General features: G+C 39.3%; 1 protein-coding gene across 1 annotated transcript in view; it reads left to right on the forward strand.

The window, feature by feature from the left end:
* The window catches only part of LOC127166296 (voltage-dependent T-type calcium channel subunit alpha-1I-like), a 53895-nt gene that overhangs the window by 5073 nt on the left and 27828 nt on the right, over positions 1–20994 (forward strand). The window contains 16 exon segments of the mRNA XM_051111451.1: positions 6653–6689; positions 6691–6867; positions 6869–6997; positions 7149–7241; positions 8520–8814; positions 8890–9122; positions 9374–9525; positions 9988–10173; positions 10260–10377; positions 10709–10864; positions 12672–12759; positions 13267–13403; positions 15266–15673; positions 16400–16500; positions 19414–19537; positions 20130–20198. Coding sequence (XP_050967408.1) covers positions 6653–6689; positions 6691–6867; positions 6869–6997; positions 7149–7241; positions 8520–8814; positions 8890–9122; positions 9374–9525; positions 9988–10173; positions 10260–10377; positions 10709–10864; positions 12672–12759; positions 13267–13403; positions 15266–15673; positions 16400–16500; positions 19414–19537; positions 20130–20198 — 2503 coding nt within the window.

The raw sequence follows: 20994 nt of genomic DNA on the forward strand, positions 1-20994 counted from the left end.
ATTGAGAAGATAAATTTAGCAGAAAATGGGTCCTGTTAAGAGAGAAGCTCTGATTGGGGGATATAAACTCTAGGCAGCTGGCAACGGCAAGCAAGAAAATTCTCTTTTTGTTGTTGTTGAAGAATATGAATGCAGAAAAGTTTTGGAGAGTTTTTATTTTTTAGGCTACATTTTAGTCTTGTCTTGTCATCACTGATATTGTGTGTTGATATAGTCACAGTTGTTTAGTGTCATCTCAGGAATGGAAAAAAAGGTTGGTAACACTGTAGTTTAGGGACCAGTTCTCATTATTAACTAGTTGCTTATTAACATGTATATTACTGGAATACTGATTGTTTATTAGGTTTTTTTAAAGCACATATTGTACATAACCAAATCTACTCTTTAACTAAACTTAACGACTACCTAACTATGAATTAGCATTAATTAGGAGTTTGAGGCAAAAGTCATAATAACTAACTAGTTAGTTAACAGTGGAATTGGTGTGTGACCAGACTAAAGTGACTATTTGCTAGTCTGAAAGCACAAACACCTCTAGACTAGAAACTAGAAACATGATCAGCAAGTTCTCCAGTGCTGGTTTTCATCCTTTAGCTTGTGGTCTGGATCTTCTTTCTTTCTGGTTTCTGATGGATTGTGAGTTTCTGCTTTATGTAATTACTCTCTGATCTCCAGCGGTGAACCGCACGTCTCTGAAGGCTCTTCTGGGGTTTGAACCTTAGTGTTGATGCTCATGCTAAATATTTCTGGTCTTCATCTGTGTCATCAAGAGTGTTTATTGAGCCTTTTGAGACATTTGTGAAGCTGTTGTGATGTTCCCTCATTAGAGCGCACTGCAGATCCCTCACTAGAGTTCACGGAGCATCCAGCGGTACAGAGCTGCTTCAGAGAAACTGAGCATTGTTAACGATCGAGTCCGTCATCTGTTTGTGTCTCAAGAAAAAGGTTAAAAAATTAGGTTAAAAAAAAAAAAAAAATACAAAATACAGTTTCATGGATTGTAGAACTACTTTTGGCTGGTGGTCTTTCTTTTGTATTATAATTTACATCTGAATGCCACAGATTATTAAAAAAAAAAAAAAAAAAAAAAAACAACAGGGCAGTATTCGATTCTGTGCATTGGTGGTTGATTGGATGTAGGTGGATCTAAATGTGAGCTTGCATTTGATTATTAGTAAAGAATGTAGTTTATGCAGAATATATGTCATATATAGAAGTCTGTCATGCGTTGATTATTTTCTTTCACTAGATCCAGTATTGATATTTTAATTAAAAATTATGAGATCAAAACAATAAAAAAAGAAACAAATGCACTAATGATTCATTTACAATAAGATCAATAACATGCATTTAGAAAATCAATAAGCTTGTGTGTTTGGGAAATGCATGCCATTTGATTTTATTGTGAATAATTCATGTGCGCATATGTGAACGCAAACTTTATTAACATTCAGCTGTGATCTGATAAATGCAACTATAAGGCATGAAGATACTGAGATATTATACACATTAACATCATGATTTTCTGTAAAGCTGTTTTGAAATGATGCGTTTTGTGAAAAACACTATACATATAAATTTGGCTTGACTTTAATGATCCTAAAAATGGTAAATTATGCTTTCATATTTCTTTCTGTTGATTCTGGGGTGAAATGTGAGATTCCCAGTCTCTCTCTCTGGTTCCTCTAATGTTCCTCCGTGTGATGAGTGATGGCGCGCAGCAGGGGCTGCTGGGAGAATTATAGCTCTGACCTTGTTATGTCACGTATGTGGCGGCCGTGATAATGGACGGTGTGTGTTCCACGGAGTCTCCAGAATAAACACTTCAGCGTGACTGTGAGGTCAGTCGCACCTGTAGTTCACGACACACATCTGAAACAGGACCTGATGAAGACTGATGAAGACATCTGCTGGAGGGGAAGAACATCAATCTAGGATGAACAGCTCCTTTGCAGAGCGAAGTCGGCATGAAATGAAAATTCTCCCCATCTATTTTCTGAATGCATGTTATAGTGAATGATTCAACTGTGTCTATCTGTCATTGTTTGGTAACACTATCCAATAATGATCTATTTATTAACGTTAGTGACGTTTATTAGCATTAGTACTCTGCCAGTGCAGGAGAAAAGATCTGTCGCTACTTGTTTTTAATTGCAACTTTAAGGGAATGGTTCCAAAAATGAAAATGTGCTCAGCATCAGGCTGTCCAAGATTAGGATGAGTTTGTTTGTTCATCAGGTTTGGAGTAATGTGTCATTGCATCACTGTCTCACCAGTGGATCCTCTGCAGTGAATGGGTGCCGTCAGAATGAGAGCTAATAAAAAACATCACAATAAATCGGTTAACGTTTTGCGAAGACAAAAGCCAAAATCTTCATTTTTGGGTGAACTGTTCCTTTAAGTAGAGCTCTTCAGCTCTATTGTGAGTCTTGTCTGAGACGTCTTGGACAAGAACGTACTTCATCTTGGTAGTGTTGTGTTCCCACGTTCCCTCCAGTCTCCTGCAGATCTCTAATCTCCTGTTTTATTTCTGCTCTATTTTTAACACATCTCTGTCCCATCGGTCTTTAGCAGAGCCCACTGAACCCAACACGCTGGAGAACAGCAGCTCAGAGCGGCTTTAATAATGACTGACTGTCCTCAGTGATGCTGAAGCTCAGAAAGCAGCTGGATTCCAGCAGAGATCACAAACAGAACCTGAACCCCGACAGTGCTGAGCAGAAAATCTCTGATAAATGCACTTCTTTTCAAAAGTTTGGGTTCAGTAGGATTTTTAAAATGTTTTTAAAAAGTCTTTTTCAGGGCTGCATTCATTTTATCAAAAACAAATTGTTAAATATTATTACAATGAAAAATAGCTGTTTTCTATGTGAATATCTGTTAAAATGTCATTTATTTCTGTGATCAAAGCTGAATTTTCAGCATCATTACTCCAGTCTTCAGTGTCATTTGATTCTCCAGAAATCATGCTAATATGCTGATTTGCTGCTCAACAAACATTTCTGATTATCTGTAGGTCATCAGTAAATAACTGATGTTCAGTATCATTTGGAATCTCTTCTCATTCATTTACATTGATTCATTTAGCAGATGCTTTTATGCAAAGTGATGCTTTTATCCAAAGATGAAACTGTTGTTCTAATAATGCCATTTGTGATAAATAATTCAGTAAAAAATTAGAAAATAATGCAAAGTAGCTTTTGTAACATTATGAATGTCTTTACTGACACGTTTGACACGGTCAACTTAACGCACGCTTGCTGAGTAAAAAACTAACGTCTTAAAAAAATCTTACTGACCCAAAGTATTGCATGGTAGTGTATGTAACTCAGAATTCGATCAGGCGTGCAGTGGGTTTATTGATTGGTGATCTGCTGTTTTGGAGCGTGCTGGTTGTTACAGGTTGTTACAGCTGATTCTACAGATCTGTATTGTCATCAGCTCCGCAGTGTCTGGTTATCCAGCGGCTCTGAGCGCCGCACCGCTGATAGATGAATCAACGCTCAGCTTCTCTTTGATGATGTTTGTCCTCTGTAATCTTCTGAAATATCATTTCATTTGCTCTCAGTGTTTGATCTGTGCGTTTGCACTGATGTGCTCTTTAGTTTATTAAAAGCGTCTAAATGTCGCCTTTATGATCATAGAGACGAGCGCCAATAAAACCTTTGACCCTCTGAGCTCTGTTAAACCATCTGTGTGCGTTTCTGCGCTCCTGAATGTTGGTCCTTATATGTCAGAGATATACTCTAAATCAGTGTAAACACATACGTGATAAAGGCTGTGGCTCTGTTCCAAAACCTAGTGAGCAGCCTATGTAGGGAGAATCTTTAGTCTCTTAAATCAACAGCTGTTCCAGAAATGAATTGTGCACCTTTCTAAATTTCTGACGACAAACCCAGAACAAACTGTAATAAGCTTGTGAAAAAAATGTTTGAAAAAAATTTGTTGTTTTACCCCATCTTTTTGTGTGTTGTGTGTTTTTATGCTTTCATGTTATTAAATGTAGAGTTTTCCCAAATCAGTTGGGAGATGTTTCATACAGGCACTCTTAAAAATAAAGGTGCTTCGAGATGCCATAGAAGAACCTTTTTTGTCTAAATGGTTCCATAAAGAACCTTTAACAACTGAAGAACCTTTCTGTTTCTCAAAAGGTTCTTTGTGGCGAAAAAAGGTTCTTCAGATTATTAAAAAGGTGAGAAAGAGATGGTTCTTTAAAGAACCTTTGACTGAATAGTTCTTTGTGGAACAAAAATGGTTCTTCTATGGCATTGCTGTGAAGAACATTTTAAAGCACCTTTAAACTTCATTTTGATATATTTTTTTCAGAAAACAAGACTTAATTTTACTTTTAATTTCTATTTCCTTTTGCTTTTTAAGCAAATGCAATTCTTGGTGTAACATTTAGGTTATAAAAAGCATTGAAATGTCCAGTTTTCTTGTCATGATTGCATTGTTGTTTATAGGTTACAGAAACATTTTGCAAACATTCTACAATTTTTTGCACCCAAAATATAACATTATTTAAACTTTTATTTTTGATATTCCAAGAATGTTAAAATGTCATGATTAGAATGTTATTTAAAAGTCACAAAAACTTTTCTATCAACAATCTACAGCTTTTTCACCCAATATATAATGATTATTCAATAGAGAAGAACATTAAAATGTCCACTTTTCTTGTCATTATTAGAATGTTATTTAAAGGTCACAAAAACTTTTTGTAGAACATTCAGATACAAATAATATCATAATGACATCAAGAAATTTGATCAAAGAACATTTTCTCGTAACAGTATGAGAACATTCATCAAATATTACAGTTTTTCTCAATTGCTTAAACACATTTCTTGAAATTATGCCTCGCTTTTGCGAAACTCTAAACACAAATCCGTAACTTCTAACTCAATTCTCCGAACTTACTATATTCAGGTCAAAATGAAGCTCTCCACTCAAAACAACTCAATCTTGCTGAAAAAAACAAACTTTTCTCTTAGACATGACACACAAACCCTCAAAAACACACACACTACAACACAGTTTTACACACTGATGAGATCAGTTGAAAACAATACTACGAAAACTGGTAATAACTGTTGCTTGGAAAAAAAAAATGATGAATACAACAAATGTATGCATTTGCAAGTGTTTTAATCCTTAATTTATTGTACTGTAGAGTACAGCACAAAACAGCAAACAACAACAAAAATAATTATTCTACCCCAGCATCCATGTCTTTGGTCTGGGACAGGCCAAACAACCTCCTCAACATCACACTCTAATTGGTTATAACCCTGGCACGCATCAGCTAAAATATAGAAGACTGCTTGTTTTCTTGCCCTTGCCCTTCCTATTTCTCTTCCATGTTGTTGTCGTCGTCCTCCTCCTTCTTCTCCTCCTCTTCCTCTTTCACCTCCTATTCTTTGTCTTCGAAATTGCATATTACTGTATGCGGGATATTGATTGAAAAAGACCAGATAGGATACACAGTTACACTTTTACTAGTGGTCTGACAAAAAAAAATCAACATAAAAAAAAAGAAATAAAATATAAATACATTACAAAGTCATTGTGAAATAGAAAAGAGAAATATGGGCAAAGGCCAAAATATAAATTAGAAAGTCCAGAATTTGTAACTCCTGTGTTGTCCTCTGTCTATATATGCTTCCCAACTGAAGGTTCATGAGATGTTGAGATGTACCTTTGAGCTATTTCAGAGAACTGCTTTATCATCGGTTGATCTGTAGTCTCTACATTAGTGAAAGTCAGTATTCACTTGAACAATTCATGGCAAATTTACAAAAAGTCTAATAGAAATGTGTAGAATATGCTTGACAGCTAGATCAAAAATGTAGCATTTACTGCAAAGACATATACAATGAGCTAATGACTTGATGTTTGGAGGGGAAAGACTATAGCAACATGAAAACCGCAGACAAATCAGCTGCATAATCAGCTGCATGAATATACCAAAGCAAACGCAACTTGTTAAAAAAAAATTGCACAATGTGCACAAGTGACTAGATGATGTGGAGGTTGAACAAGTAGTTTTGAGAATTTCATTTCTGATCTGAGAAATGCACCAAACTAAGCTGACTTTGGCACTTTTATCTCCATCGAAGGTTCTGATTGGTGTGTGATAGATTTTGACTCCTAGTGTTTCCACTTGGGTAATTGTGTGCTAATTGAGCTCAAACTTTGCAGACTCGAGTGAACAATATTGAATGCTAGTGCTTTCTAAATGATCACATGGTGTAAGCACTGAGAAATGTAGGGATTTGTGTGTAGAGTTTTGCAGTAACAGTTCACCAAATCTGACTCATGTGTTAAAGCAGGGGAATAGTGTTTATAGTTCAGGGAAATGGGTGTGCTTTTTGAAAAATGGCATTATGGTTTTGAAATTTTAGTTCAAAAGACTGGTTATAGTGTTTTAGCAATCAAGAAAAACTGTAATAAAGTTGTAAGAACTTTCTATAAACTTTAATTTAAGAAAGTTTTGTCCTAACATTTGTATAACATTTTAAAAATGTTAGTGAAAGGTGTGAGAATGTCCCGTTAGCTGGGTTTTGATTTACAGATACAAAAATACAAAGAAAAAAAGCTTGTTGTTTGCAGTATATTTATAATGTGTTAATCTACTTCCACTTTCTCACAGCTCAACAGGTGTGGCACTCCCTGCTCCGTACTACTCCCCCCGATGAGGAGGACGAGAAGCCCTTCATCTGCTCTCTGCCGCAGGATAACGGCATCATGGCGTGCAGTGACGTGCCGGCGCGGCGTGTGGCGGGACATCAATGCTGTCTGGACGTGGATGATCTCCTGCACCATCAGGCGCTGGGCCTCGTGACCGAGCCCTTCCTCAACGCCAGCGCCGCCGTCCCCCGGGCTCTGTGTCAACTGGAACAGATACTACACCCGCTGCCACACCGGACACAGAAACCCGCACAAAGGAGCCATCAACTTTGACAACATCGGATACGCCTGGATCGTCATATTTCAGGTATCTGCTGGAGACACATTTCCACCGTAGAACTTTTGAAAACAGTCATCCAGCTGATTGATGTTCTTTGTGTTTAATGTGAACTTATTGGAAGCAAACTTTTTTACCAAAGAACTGTGAAATGTTTTTCTGCAAATGATGGTGTGTTTAGGTTATTACTCTGGAGGGCTGGGTGGAAATCATGTATTACGTCATGGATGCTCACTCATTCTACAATTTTATCTACTTTATTCTGTTGATTATAGTAAGTATACAAACACACACACAAACTCACACAGATTTATGAGTCTATTCTAAAAGAACAATATGGAGTGTTTTATTTGATGTGCTGATGATTCATTTTGTTGATATCATTGGTGCTTCAGGCCTGTTTGATATTCTTTTACCCGTTTATGAATGCGTTTATCCTCAATAGATGCATGTATTCCTATGAGACTTGGCATGTTGCATTCCTTTTGCTTAATCTGGACATCCCATAATAATCCTGTATATGGTTCTACCTGTTCTGTCAGGTGTGTGTTTGCAGTGAGACAGGTGTTTGAAATGAGAAGGGGTTGTGTATGCTGTGAAATAATATCTGAGTGTCTGCAGTTAGATGAGTGTTTGTGGAGAGATGATTGTTTGCAGTGAGATGAGTTTGCACTAGGTGAGTTTGCAGTGAGGCGAGTGATTTGCAGTGTTTGCAGTGAGATGAGTTGATGTTTGCAGTGAAACAAGTGAGATAAGTGTTTGCAATGTGTTTGCAGTAAGATGAGTGAGTGCTTGCAATGAGATGTGGGTATTTGCAGTGAGATTAGTTTGCAAGATGAGTTAATGTTTACAGTGCAACAAGTAAGATGAGTATTTGCAGTAAGTTGAGTGAATGTTTACAGTGAAACAAGTGAGATGGGTGGTTGCTGTGAGATGAGTATTTGTGTGTTTACAGTGAGATAAGTGTGTTTATGATGAGTGTTTGCAGTGAGAAGAGTGAGTGTTTATAATGAGATGAGTGAATATTTACAGTGAAACAAGTGAGAAAAGTGTTTGCAGTGAGAAGAGTGAGTGTTTGCAGTGAAACAAGTGAGAAGAGTGTGCTTTTGCAGTGAGAATATGAGATGGTGAGATGGGCAGTTGCAGTGAGATGAGTATTTGTGTTTGCAGTGAGATAAGTGTGTGAGTGTTTGCAGTGAGAAGAGTGAGTGTTTACAATGAGATGAGTGAGTGTTTGCAGTGAAACAAGAAGAGTGAGTGTTTGCAGTAAGATGACTGTGTTTGCAAGGAAATGAGTGAATGTTTGCAGTGAAACATGAGAAGAGTGTTTGCAGTGAGATGAGTGAGTATTTGGGGGAGAGGGGTGGACAGTAAGCTGTGTGTGCTTAGTGAGACTGGCTGCATGTTTACAGTCAGAAGTGTGCTTGCAATACAGTGAGACAGGAGCATATTTGCAGTGTGAATGCAGTGAAAAGTTTGTTTGGAGTGAGACAGTTAGGTGTTTGCAGTGAGGAGTATGCTTCTCTCTCTGAATCTTTGCGTAACTCCACAGGTCGGCTCGTTCTTCATGATAAACCTGTGTTTGGTCGTCATAGCGACTCAGTTTTCAGAGACCAAACAGCGTGAGCATCAGCTGATGCAGGAGCAGCGAGCCGCCTGTCTGTCCTCCAGCACGCTGGCCGAACCTGGCGACTGCTATGAGGAGATCTTCCAGCTTGTCTGCCACGTCCTCCGCAAGGCGCGCCGACGCACAGCTGCCTTCTTCAGGACGCTCTGCTGCAAACCACCAGAGCAGATACATGAGAAGACAAACATCAATGGAGGAGAAAAGAGCCTCCAACAACATGGTGAGGAGAAGAGGAAGGGGATGAAATAATGGATGGATGGATGCAGCTCTGAGCTCTTCTGTCAATGCATTGCAGATGGAGCCACACCTGCTGCCTCAGCAGCCAATCAGCAGACAGAGGAGGATGCCGCCGAGGAGACGGACAGGTGTCAGAGAGCAGAGGGGGTCTGTCAGAGGCAGAGCCGAGAGCTGTGGATGGAGATAAGGGTCAAACTGTGGGGCATCGTGGAGAGCAAATACTTCAACAGAGGAATCATGGTGGCCATCCTCATCAACACCATCAGCATGGGCATAGAGCACCATGAGCAGGTCAAACACGCACGTCTCATAAATGCAGTGGTTTTTATATAGATGTAATGATGTTAGCTAAAGCCCAGCACAAAACCAGCACTAACCTGCTGAATATCAGGTAATTCGGCTGTCTATGTGTTCTTCCAGTGATTCTTGAATGAGCTGAAGAACATGAGGTTGAGTTGATGAGAATCTTGGGTCTCATCATTGTTTCTGTTCATTATTTCAGTTAATGATGCATTTCATGTTCTCATTCTGCGTGTGTTCAGCCAGAGGAGCTCACTAATGTTCTGGAGATCTGTAACATCGTCTTCACCAGTATGTTTGCTCTGGAGATGATCCTCAAGCTCACAGCATTTGGCTGCTTTAATTACCTGCGCAATCCATACAACATCTTTGATGGGATCATCGTGATCATCAGGTAATGACCAAACACCCTCTTTTTTTAATATTTTGAAAAAAAAAAGAAAAAACTTCTGCTCACCAAGGCTGCATTTATTTGATCAAAAATATTGTAAAACCAATAATAATGTAAAATATTTGTACAATGAAACACAGAATGAAATAAAGATCTTTTGTAACTTTATCAGTGTCTTTACTGTCACTTTTGATCAATCGAATGCATCCTTGATGAATAAAAGTGCAAATCTTACTGACTTTAGCTCAACTCTCAGTCTTAGTTTGTATCACCAAGCAAACATAATCATGCTTTTATCAACACACTAGCCTGTAGTTTTAAAGATACAGCTTCAAAATAAAATTTTATTGTGTGACGTGCGTGATAGAATCATTTCACTAAACTTAAAACAAATTGATTAATCAAATAACAGATGTTTGTGCATAACAACAGAAGTGCTTTCACTAATGAGCGTCCCAATCGCAGCGTGTGTGAGATCGTGGGTCAGTCTGACGGCGGTCTCTCGGTGCTCCGCACCTTCCGCTTGCTGCGTGTCCTGAAGCTGGTTCGGTTCATGCCGGCGCTGCGCAGACAGCTGGTGGTTCTGATGAAGACGATGGACAATGTGGCCACATTCTGCATGCTGCTGATGCTTTTCATCTTCATCTTCAGGTGCGTGTCAGTTTGAGACTAATGCTATTAGACCGTAGAGAGTATTTTTGAATCACACGTCTCTCTCTCTGCCTTTGTGTCTGCAGTATTTTGGGAATGCATATATTTGGCTGCAAGTTCAGCCTGAAGACGGACACTGGAGACACGGTCCCGGACAGGAAGAACTTTGACTCTCTGCTGTGGGCGATCGTCACTGTGTTTCAGGTACAGAGAGAGAGAGAGAGAGACATCCCACACACACATACACACACGCTGGTATTCCTATCATTATGGGTTCATCCCATAGGCGTAATGCTTTTTCTACTTTGCAAACTGTATTTTCTATCCCCTTACCCTAATCACATACCTAAACCTACCCGTCACACAAAACTACAGGCATTTTTAGATTTTCAAAACATTCATTCTGTGTGATTTAAAAGCTTGTTTCTTCATGGGGACCAACAAATGTCCTCACAAGGTTTACTATAGGGGTCCCCTAACATAGCAAATGCCAGTACACATGAATCTCTCCTCAACCGTGTGTGTGTGTGAGCAGATCTTGACTCAGGAGGACTGGAACGTGGTCCTGTATAACGGCATGGCCTCCACGTCTCCTCTCGCCGCTCTGTACTTTGTGGCTCTGATGACGTTTGGGAACTACGTGCTGTTTAACCTGCTGGTGGCCATTCTGGTGGAGGGATTTCAGGCTGAGGTGAGTTCAGTGCTTCATTGGTTAGATTGTCTGATTCAGTTTGATTTCTGAAATTGCACTTAGATTCTAAACAATGAATGAATCAGAATCGTTTCTATATTTTGTTTTAATTTTACTACCTCTCGATACTAATACTTCCTTCTCACTCCCAACTTGTAACATATTAATGCTGGGTCAGGACCCCTTGGCATCAATTTTTGACACACAGGGTACCCCCATAGCGTCATTTTTCGACATGCAGCGTCCTCCATTGCTTTAAATAAGAAACCTTGGTGTCAAGTGGGCATTGGGAATTTTATCGTCATGATTATATTACATATTGGGTAATAATTTTGCCATTATTGCATACATGTTGGGGTGTGTTTTTTTTCAGTGTAAACAGTCAAAACAATTGTTTTTACATTACACTATGTGTAACACGTTTACCCCTGCCCCTAAACCTAAACATGTGTCAGTCTAAAACAGGATACAACAGGCAGATACAACTACAGTCACAATTTATTTAAAAAGTATTAATTGATTTCTGAGAGGAATAGAAGCGATTGCCATCTCTATCCGCACAAATATCTGTGCACGAATTTAAAAACTGCCGACAGAATTAGCCTTACGTCAGCTTTGACTGTGAAATGCCATCGTCTCTTCTGTGTCTCGTGACCAATTGCGTCATGCTAAACAAGTTTGGGAGTATCGTTCTGATTGTGATATGTGTGGGAGTGAGATCATTTTCAGTGATTAAAACCTTATGATTTACTCTGTTCTTTGCATGAAGATATCGGACGACTTGGAATGCAACGAGACTTGTTTGTAATAATTTTGTACTGCTTTTTATGGCCAGTGTTTGCAATAAATGCAATATAAGGACATCCAAAAAGTGCACATCCAAAAGTGACACTAAAGGTGTACCCTGAGTATCAAAAATTGATGCCTGGGGGTCCTGACCAAGCGTCAAGATGTGAGGAACTGGGAGTGAGAATGTGTTGGTTATTTGGTCTTTTTTAAAGTTAGTTAATGCATTTGCTAAGTTGAACTGTCAATTAGCAATATATATTTACAGCATTTATTAATCATTCTTAATGTTAGTTGTTTTGGTTTATGTTGATTCACAGTGCATTAACTAATGTTAACATATACAGCTATGGATTTTTTTTTTAAATGCATTAGGGGTCAAATGTAATTTCATTATTTTTTTTTGTTTTTTGTTCTTTAAACTGTTTTTGATCATAGTCCATTTTTTTTTCCCTTTAATTCAAAGGGGGACGTTATGATTTGTTGGGCACACTTTATTTTGGGGTCCAATTCTCACTAATAACTAACTATGATTATTGCCTTAGGAAACTCCTTAGTAGCTGCTTATTAATAGTTAGTGCCGTAGTTGTTAAGTTTAGGTATGATGTGGATTAAGGGATCTAAAATATAGTCATGTGGGATAAGGCATTATTATGTGCTTTATAAGTACTAATAAACAGCCAATATGCTATTAATATGCATGCTAGTTTACAGTGAGAATTGGTCCCTAAACTAAAATATTTCTTTTTTTGGTAGAATAAGAGTTCCATCAAGCAAAATATAAAGAAATTCTTTATTGGGAAAGACATAATGTAGTTGTGTCTGATTGTAATTCGTGGTGTTCAGTGAGGTTTGTGCAGCTCATCACGTTCATCCTCACCAGACTGTCTTTGTAAATCTGTAATCTATAAATTTACATTTGTGGTGAAGAAGCGCTGTCTCTTCGACTTTGCGAAAGCACTTACCTGACTGCTGTTTGTGGGCTGATGTGTTCTCTGGTTTGATGTGAGCTGTGTTTCAGGGTGATGCCAATCGCTCGTACTCTGATGATGATGAAGGATCTTCCTCTAATGGAAGTGAGCAGCACAAAAACTCACTCACGTTCTCAGGTACGATCACCGCGCGCTCACTCTCGTTATAAAACCCATCAGCTATAGTCAGCTCAATGCCATGTTTCATTTGTCATGAATGGATAAAGGCTGGTGAGAAACAAATGCGCAGTCAAATCAAGGTTGTACTTACCTTAGTGTAGATGAAGTCCATGAAACATTGAGAAACACTGGATCTTGTGTGACATAAGACATTAAACAGTGCAGCCTGTTGAGTGGACTGAATTGCATCACCTCCATCTGTGTGTTGCAGTTGATTGAGATGTTAAACAGAAATGAGCTGCTGAAATCTGAGCGTCTTTTATTGGTTGATCCTGTGGGATTGTTTGACACTTTTGATGGACTGTTAATCCTCCAGTTTCTGAGTTTCTGTGGCTGTAAAGGGCGAGAAACTCAACAGGGACTCACGGAGGAGACATCAGTGCCGTCTCTGGAGGACTTTAAGGCGTGTGTTGATGGCCAGAGATCCGCTCTTGGCTTTGAATGACTGCTGTTTCTTTCCTCCAGATCCCAAGCTGCCGTCTCTCACTCCTAATGGACATCTGGATCTGGCGCCGCTGGCGGAGGAGAAGACCAGGCCCGGCTTCTCCGAGGAAAACCACCAGAGCAGAACCATCAGCCTGGGCAGGAGATCCTCGTCTCTGGTCAGTCGATGAAGAAATCAATGTCATCATGTCAGACCATCATTCATTGTGTGTGTGTGTGTGTGTGTGTGTCTGTGGATGTAATGAGTCAAGAAAACATTAGTGCATATTAATGCTTGGAATTAGAAAATCCCTCAAGCAGAGACTCCTGTGTGTGTGTGTGTGTGTGTGTGTGTGTGTGTTTGCGAGAGACCAAAATTCTCTTGATAATGTGCGACGGACGCTCAGCCAGGGCTTTTGGGGTTTCCATAGCAACCCCTCTTTTAATTGAGGCAGCCATGTGTATCGAGAGAGACGAGCGCGAGCCGCTTGAGTTAAATATAGTGTGTTGAGCTGTTGTTCTTGAAGTCACGTGCCATCGGGAGATTGTGGTGGGAAAGCGTCTCTGGGAATGCGGTAAAACACGGTAAAACCTGTGAATGCTCAGACAGAATCCGACTGCACACTTCATACAGAATAAAATGTTTCTAGTTACAAAAAGCACTCATCCTAATGATGTCGAGTCACCAAACGTGACGTCTGAACTGTATCACTTTATGGACGGTCGGATGTGAACGCTGTTGTGTCGTGAGCATCAGGTCAAAACAAGAGCTTGATGCCGGAGAACACAAGTTTCTATGGCAACTGCTTTTGGCGCTCATGCTGCTAAAAATGAGCGAATGCAGTCAGCAAGATCAGAAACACCACGACTGCAATTATCACACAAACGTGACTGCGTGAAGTTAACTCATCCGCAGTGCTTAAAGGCTCGTTAGGAGTCAGAGACTGCATTCACAAAACATTCAAGAATTAAAATTCTAATGTTTCCTTCTTATTTTCTTTCTGAAGAAAAGTTAAGAATGTTTATATTCCCAAAAATACTTTGTATCCCCCCCCACCACCCTTTGAAATCTACCATTAAAGTGTATTTCAAGAACTGTTCATTCCATCAGATAATGCCAAATACTGTCATTTTCTCCTGGGGAGAAAAATAAAATGTTCTTAAGAACATATGTGAGACCCTCTTAAGAATTGCAGTCTTATGAACTACTTTGTGTTTATCTTAATTCATTTCTGAACTTTTGTAAAGGATTAGTTCACTTCCAGAACAAAAATACAGATAATGTACTCACCCCCTTGTCATCCAAGATGTTCATGTCTTTCTTTCTTCAGTCATAAAGAAATTGTTTTTTGAGGAAAACATTTCAGGATTTTTCTCCATATAGTGGACTTCTATGGTGCCCCGAGTTTAAACTTGTAGTTTAAATGCGGCTTCAAAGGGCTCTAAATGATCCCAGTCAAGGAAGAAGGGTCTTATCTAGTGAAACGATTGGTTATTTTCTAAAAAAAATTACAGTTTATACACTTTTTAACCACAAATGCTTGTCTTGTCAAGCTCTGTGATGCACATGTGTACTCTGTGCACTCCGGTTCACTCTTTTTCTCCTCCAGCTTCAAAATTGTCCTACATCACTGTTTTACCTTTTATTGTAAGAGGCGTTTGACCACCTTTATATGTTCACTTTGTAAACACTGGGTCTGTACTTTTGTAGCAATGTAGGATGATTTTGAAGTTGGGGAAGAAAACAAGATGGGAGTTTTCCGACATACCCTAACTGTATTGAACTGGAGTGCACGGAGTACGCAAGCGCATCACGGAGCTAGACAAGATGAGCATTTGAGGTTAAAAAAAAACAATAATAACCAATCGTTCCTGAAAAATTTTCCTCAAAAAACATAATTCCTTTACGACTGAAAAAAGAAAGACATGAACATCTTGGATGACAAGGGGGTGAGTAGTAGTGAACTATTCCTTTAAGACGATTTTCATGAATCAGGCCACAAGAGATGAAAAATCAATATGTTTCCTCCTTTCTCTGTAGCGCCACAGCCGCAGTTCCCATTACCACCACTGGGGGCGTCCTCCTCCTCAGCCGTCTTGGAGCCGTCGGTGCAGCTGGAACAGCGCGGGTCGTTCCGCTCGTGGCCTGAGGGCCGGAGGCGTCATCGGGGGCAGCTTACGGGTCCGCAGCGTTCACTCGCACCCCGCCGAACACGAGTCTCTCCTGCCCCACCCGCCCTTCCTGTCACACCGACACCGCCGCGCTCTCTCGCTCGAGCTGCCCGAGCTCCTTCAGCGCCCCCCGCTGGTCAGGAAGAAGAGCGTGTCTGCCGAGCACCAGGACTGTAATGGGAAGGGTCCGGGCCCCCAGGGGCCACTGCTGGGAGAGGTTTATCCACAACTCAACGCACGCAAAGACAAAAACGACCTGGAGGAAGACAATGAATATGTGAGTGCAGAACAACACCCTGTTACAACCGATATAAACAGACGGATGGGGAGATGGGGAGATGGGTAGACAGTTAGAGAGCTGAATCGGAGAAGGATAGAGAGGCGGACAGACAGATGCGCTAATGCTTTCAGTGGTCAGTGAGTGTTGAGTTCTCTCAGCTCTGCTGTTGAATCCATTATGCTAATTTCAGATGATTTTCTCTGAAAAGCAGCTCATGAAAAGTGGAATAAAGTTACAGATTCTCTCTGAGCCTGACGATCTCTCACAGTTTTAAAGGTCCTTTAGGAAGCGCTTCCTTTCAGTGAAGTGATTTAAAAACTCTATTGTGAATCAGTTTGAGCGTATCATTAGAGCGGCTTCAGAAGAGCGATTCACTGCTGAGCGCCACATCGTCACGTCTGACAGACGACTGAGGAGAAACTTGCCTCATTTTAGTTTAATAAACGTCTCATAAAGTGAAATACAGCAGCGGTAGATTCACAGACGTGTGTGTGTGTGGAGGGTAAACAACATGAAGAAGCTCATTATGAACAATGACAGCAAACACAATAGCCAAACTCCACTGGGTCACAGCAGCTGTCCGCTCACATGAATATGGATGTCATACGGATGTATTAATCCTCATTTTTTACTCTCCCAGGGAAAATGAAACTGTTATTCAAAATAAATTGGAAAGAGTTCATCTCAGATAACCAGAGTCCTGTTTGTGTGTGTGTGACGCAGAGCCTGTGTTTCCGTATCCAGAAGATGATGGAGGTTTATCGTCCAGACTGGTGTGAGAAGAGAGAGGACTGGTCCATTTACTTATTCTCCCCTCAGAACAAGTATGTGCACTTCCTCACTGCACAACACTTCTTCAGTTCAAATCTGTCGTCAATTTGTCTGATTTCCTGAAAGATATTTTCCAGAGGTGTGAGGGGCTTTTCTTGCACTTTCACATTCCAATGTGCTACTGTTCCGTTGTTTTTCTTTATAAACATGCACAGATGTGTATGGCCGCTGCACTCTTGCATCTTTTGCAGTGTCTTGCACGTGAGTGAATGCCATGTCAAGTTAAAAGAATTTCAACTTTTACATGCAGCACCGCACCGCTCATCAATATCAGTTGCAAAACATTGGACCAATCAGAAGACCCCGGAGGCGGGGCCAGAGTTGCAAGCTATTGTTTACAGTAGCAGGTTGGCAGCTGCTTTATTTGACAGCAACATGACACAGGAGGGGAATGAGATTCTATAATTGCATTCTGTTAAAATACTTGTACATTTACTCAGTTACATCTAAAAATGATACTTTTTACTTCATTACCAATTCATGTAGATTTAATTGTACAAAATATTTTTCTTTTCCCTCATGTGACTCAAAAGATGAGGGTAAGTAAATGATGACACAATGTTACTTTTTAATCGTTTAATTGCTGCTGCTGCTAATTGTAGCATCTGCTGTGTTTGAGAGGTTTGCATAGTCAGAACAATGAGAAAATAGTCGTTTTTGACAGGTTTTGCATTAAAAATACTAAAATGAGAAAATCTTTTCTGCCTCTTGATTTCAAAAGTCATTAAAGCTTAGAAAACTTTTTTTAAATGCAACTTTTAAATAATTAAATGTGGATACTTTTTACTTTCACTCTAGTATTTTTGGGAGCTATTTTTAATTGAATAAAATGTTTGATATAGTATCTGTACTTTCTTTTACGTACAATTTATCAGTGCAACAACACTTGATGTGGCCTGCAATAGTGAATGTAGTCACTATATTGTGTGTCGTGTCTAAACACCCTTCAGACATCACTGTATATAGACTGTATGACACCAGTCTTACCGCCTCACGCTCCTGCTGCTCTGCTGAGCTCTTCAGCATCTGGTCTGAATTGACCCATCAGGATGGGTTTTCCTCATGTGGTCTATCAGGTGTTCTTCATCACAGCCGGCGGTCAGAATCAGAGTTTAAATGAGACTCACAGATCTGATTAGAGTTCTGCTGATAGCGGGAAGAGTCTATCAGAGACGCCGCTCGCTGTGCTGGAGCTCATGCTGCTCTACATGACAGAACACACATGTGAAGTTTCTCTCAGACTTTGGAAGGGCAAACATGTGACCACTGAGAGTCTCAGGCCTGTTTCACAGCATGTGAACATTGTAGCACTATTATGAGCAGATCACAGCCGGCACATGATTGTGTTGATAAAGCAGATGCTATGGGTGAAGAACCGGTCACTGGATATATCAGGGGTCGGCAGCCTGTGACACGTGAACAGCTTGGACAAACCATTAGTGATCACAGCACATCACGAGCAGCTGATAATAACACATGAGTTTAGCGAAACATCGCACACACGTACACACTGGAAATCTGCTATTAAAAATCTAATTTAAATGTCAATAAATAAATAAATAAACAAATGTTAATAATAGTATTGGCAATGTTTCTATCACATTTATGTTCGATCTGCGCCATTTTAGGAACTTTTACATTAAGCGCAGGGTCCGGGTTAAGGGGCCGAGCTCGGACCCCTCTCCCTGGACAGCACACCAATTACGCGTACTTTTATTCCTCATTATTGTCTGTAGGGCAACCTCGTGAAATAGCATAATCTTGTACCATATTGACATAAGAAAGATTCATTGTTATTACCAACATGAAATGCATTAAACATTATATTAAGTCAAGGTTTCCCAAACTGGTGTTTGTAAGGAACTGTAGGATTTACAGGTTTATGAGTTTAATGAAAAAACTGGGTCATTTTAAAATCAATAAAAATAACACACTTACAAAAAAAAAAAAAAAAAAAAAATTGTGTACCCACATGTGAAAAAAATGTGAACATGCAAATGTGCTACTTAATTATTAAAATATTATTTTAAAATCTCAGGGGTACTTCTTATGTATGTATGTATGTATTAGATATCTAAGTATAAGTCTTTTTTTTTTTTTCCAGATAAGAAAAAAGTGTGAATGTTTGCATGTGTTTGAAAGACAAAAGCCTTCTGAAGACATAGAAATACATGCTTAACTTAATAACTAAAAAGATGAAAAAGAGGAATTAAGGCAAATCAAAAAATTCTGAATAATTTATGGCTATTGTGTGAATAATATGTAATCATGTAATTAATAAAAAAGTGTAGTTGGATTATGAGTATTTAAAAATGTAATTTACTCTGATTACAAGAACTTGCTTTTTGGCATCTGATTACGTAATCCTGATTACATGTAATCAGTTACTACATGAACATGCCATTTTAATTATACTATATATAAATGTTAATATGTACAATATATATGTATGTGTGTGTGTGTGTGTGTATATATATATAGAGAGAGAGAGAGAGTTTTGTTTGATGTGTTTAGAAACAGGTAAGTCTCGCAGAATGATTTTTTTTTTTTTTTTTTGAGGAATGTCTGTGAAATAATCAGTGTTATTGTGTTTTTCTGTAGAACACTTTGCAGGTGGTGGCACTATTATTTTAACTAATTCAGATAAAGGGCACATAAAACAAAACAGACTTTGATTGGTGACTTTATTTTTGTTTGTTTGTTTAATGAATTAAAATAAAAATGTCCACAAATTAATTTTACCAGTATTAGCAGTTTTTGATATGCAGTATAAGTTACAGTTTCATTATTTAGCCTTGATACCTTGAAAACATCAAAACTAAAGTAGATTAGAAACACTCAAAAAAACAAATACTAAAATTAAGAGTGGTGGAATGAAAACTAACTGTCTGTTGGTCTGTCTGCAGGTTTCGACTGCTGTGTCAGACGATCATCGCTCATAAGCTCTTTGACTATGTGGTTCTGGCTTTCATCTTCCTCAACTGTATCACAGTGGCTCTGGAGAGACCCAGAATCCATCAGGGCAGTCTGGTACGCTTCCCCACTCTTTCTCACACTCGTCAGTCGCGTCTGGCAGTAGTGACACACTGATTTGCAGCTCCGCACGAATACTGTCACATCAGCGCTTGAGCTACACACGGGAGAAACGAACGGGAAACTCCAGCTTTAATTCCACCTGAATGATCTGCTCAGATCTGAGTGTCAGACAAGATGCATCACATCCTACAATCAGACTAAAAACAAACAAATACTTGTTATACACAGTGCTTTCTCACAATGTATTAAGCATACAAAACTGAAAATGTTTATTACACACTGAAAACCGTCATACACCTTAGATGAAGTCTTTTTTTCCACACTCTAACAACCACCGGAACACCCTAGCAAGTCCTATAGAGTCTCAGTGGTGTTGAATGAGGGAAAGCGGATCATCTGTGTGAATGTGACATTTCAAACATAATAATCACAAGATATTTCACCGGCTGTAAAAGTCACGCGTCTCATTCCTGGCGCTGCTGTATCATTAGCTCACGCCGCCGCTGCTGCCGTGTCTCACTGCTCTAACATTTATTCTGTTTCTGTTCACTGTTTGACCGTCTCTCTCTCTCTATTCTCCTGTCAGGAGCGAGTCTTTCTCACCATCTCCAACTACGTTTTCACTGCCATCTTTGTGGCCGAGATGACCGTCAAGGTAACGTCTCACCTGAGCACCTCACATTTATTACTGCTGATCACTAAATCAATGTTCACTAGTAGGGTACAACGGGACTAAAGGCACCCCAGGGTAAAAGGTGCCTTTGATATTATTTTCCTCTAAACCACTAAATGCACAAAAACGTGGTGTAGCACTTACCAAAACATTGGCTTTTCAAGATGCACGTGCAAATTTGTCTGATCCTTGACACGATCACAGGCAGCAGCGCAAAAATAATTCTGTGCTTACTTGATCTAATATTTGATGTTTTTTTTTTTTTTTTTTTTTTTTTAAATGTTGTAGATTTAAGTAGCAAATGAGAATCACTAAAATAAATGCATATATTTTGAGACAAGGGTCTACTTAATGATTTTTAGTTTTGTTTAATAAAAATAAAGCAACAGTTTTTAAATAACGGAAGAATATGTAAAAGTATGGTCTTTGGGGTAAAAAAGCGCCCCTGCTGTTGGAGCTAAAAGGCACAATAATTAACATTATTAATAGAGGGCTGACTTTTCCATTTGTTGACATGACATGGTTAGATTTAGATGGTAAATATTATATATTATGTTGGGTGTCCTTCTTGGAGATAATCACCATGTTTAGAATGAAACCATCGTATTTATAAACATAATATTGACTGTATCATATTGTAACGCCACGCCAGCAGAGGGAGCCCTTACCCATGAACTGACTGTTGCTGCTCCCTCTGCTGCCTCATTGGTAACTTCCTGTTTGGCAGCCATAAAAGGCAGGCCATGCCAAACCTACCTCGCGAAGTATTGTTTTGCTG

The sequence above is a fragment of the Labeo rohita genome, chromosome 6 (assembly GCF_022985175.1).
Source record: "Labeo rohita strain BAU-BD-2019 chromosome 6, IGBB_LRoh.1.0, whole genome shotgun sequence".
Lineage (NCBI taxonomy): Eukaryota > Metazoa > Chordata > Actinopteri > Cypriniformes > Cyprinidae > Labeo > Labeo rohita.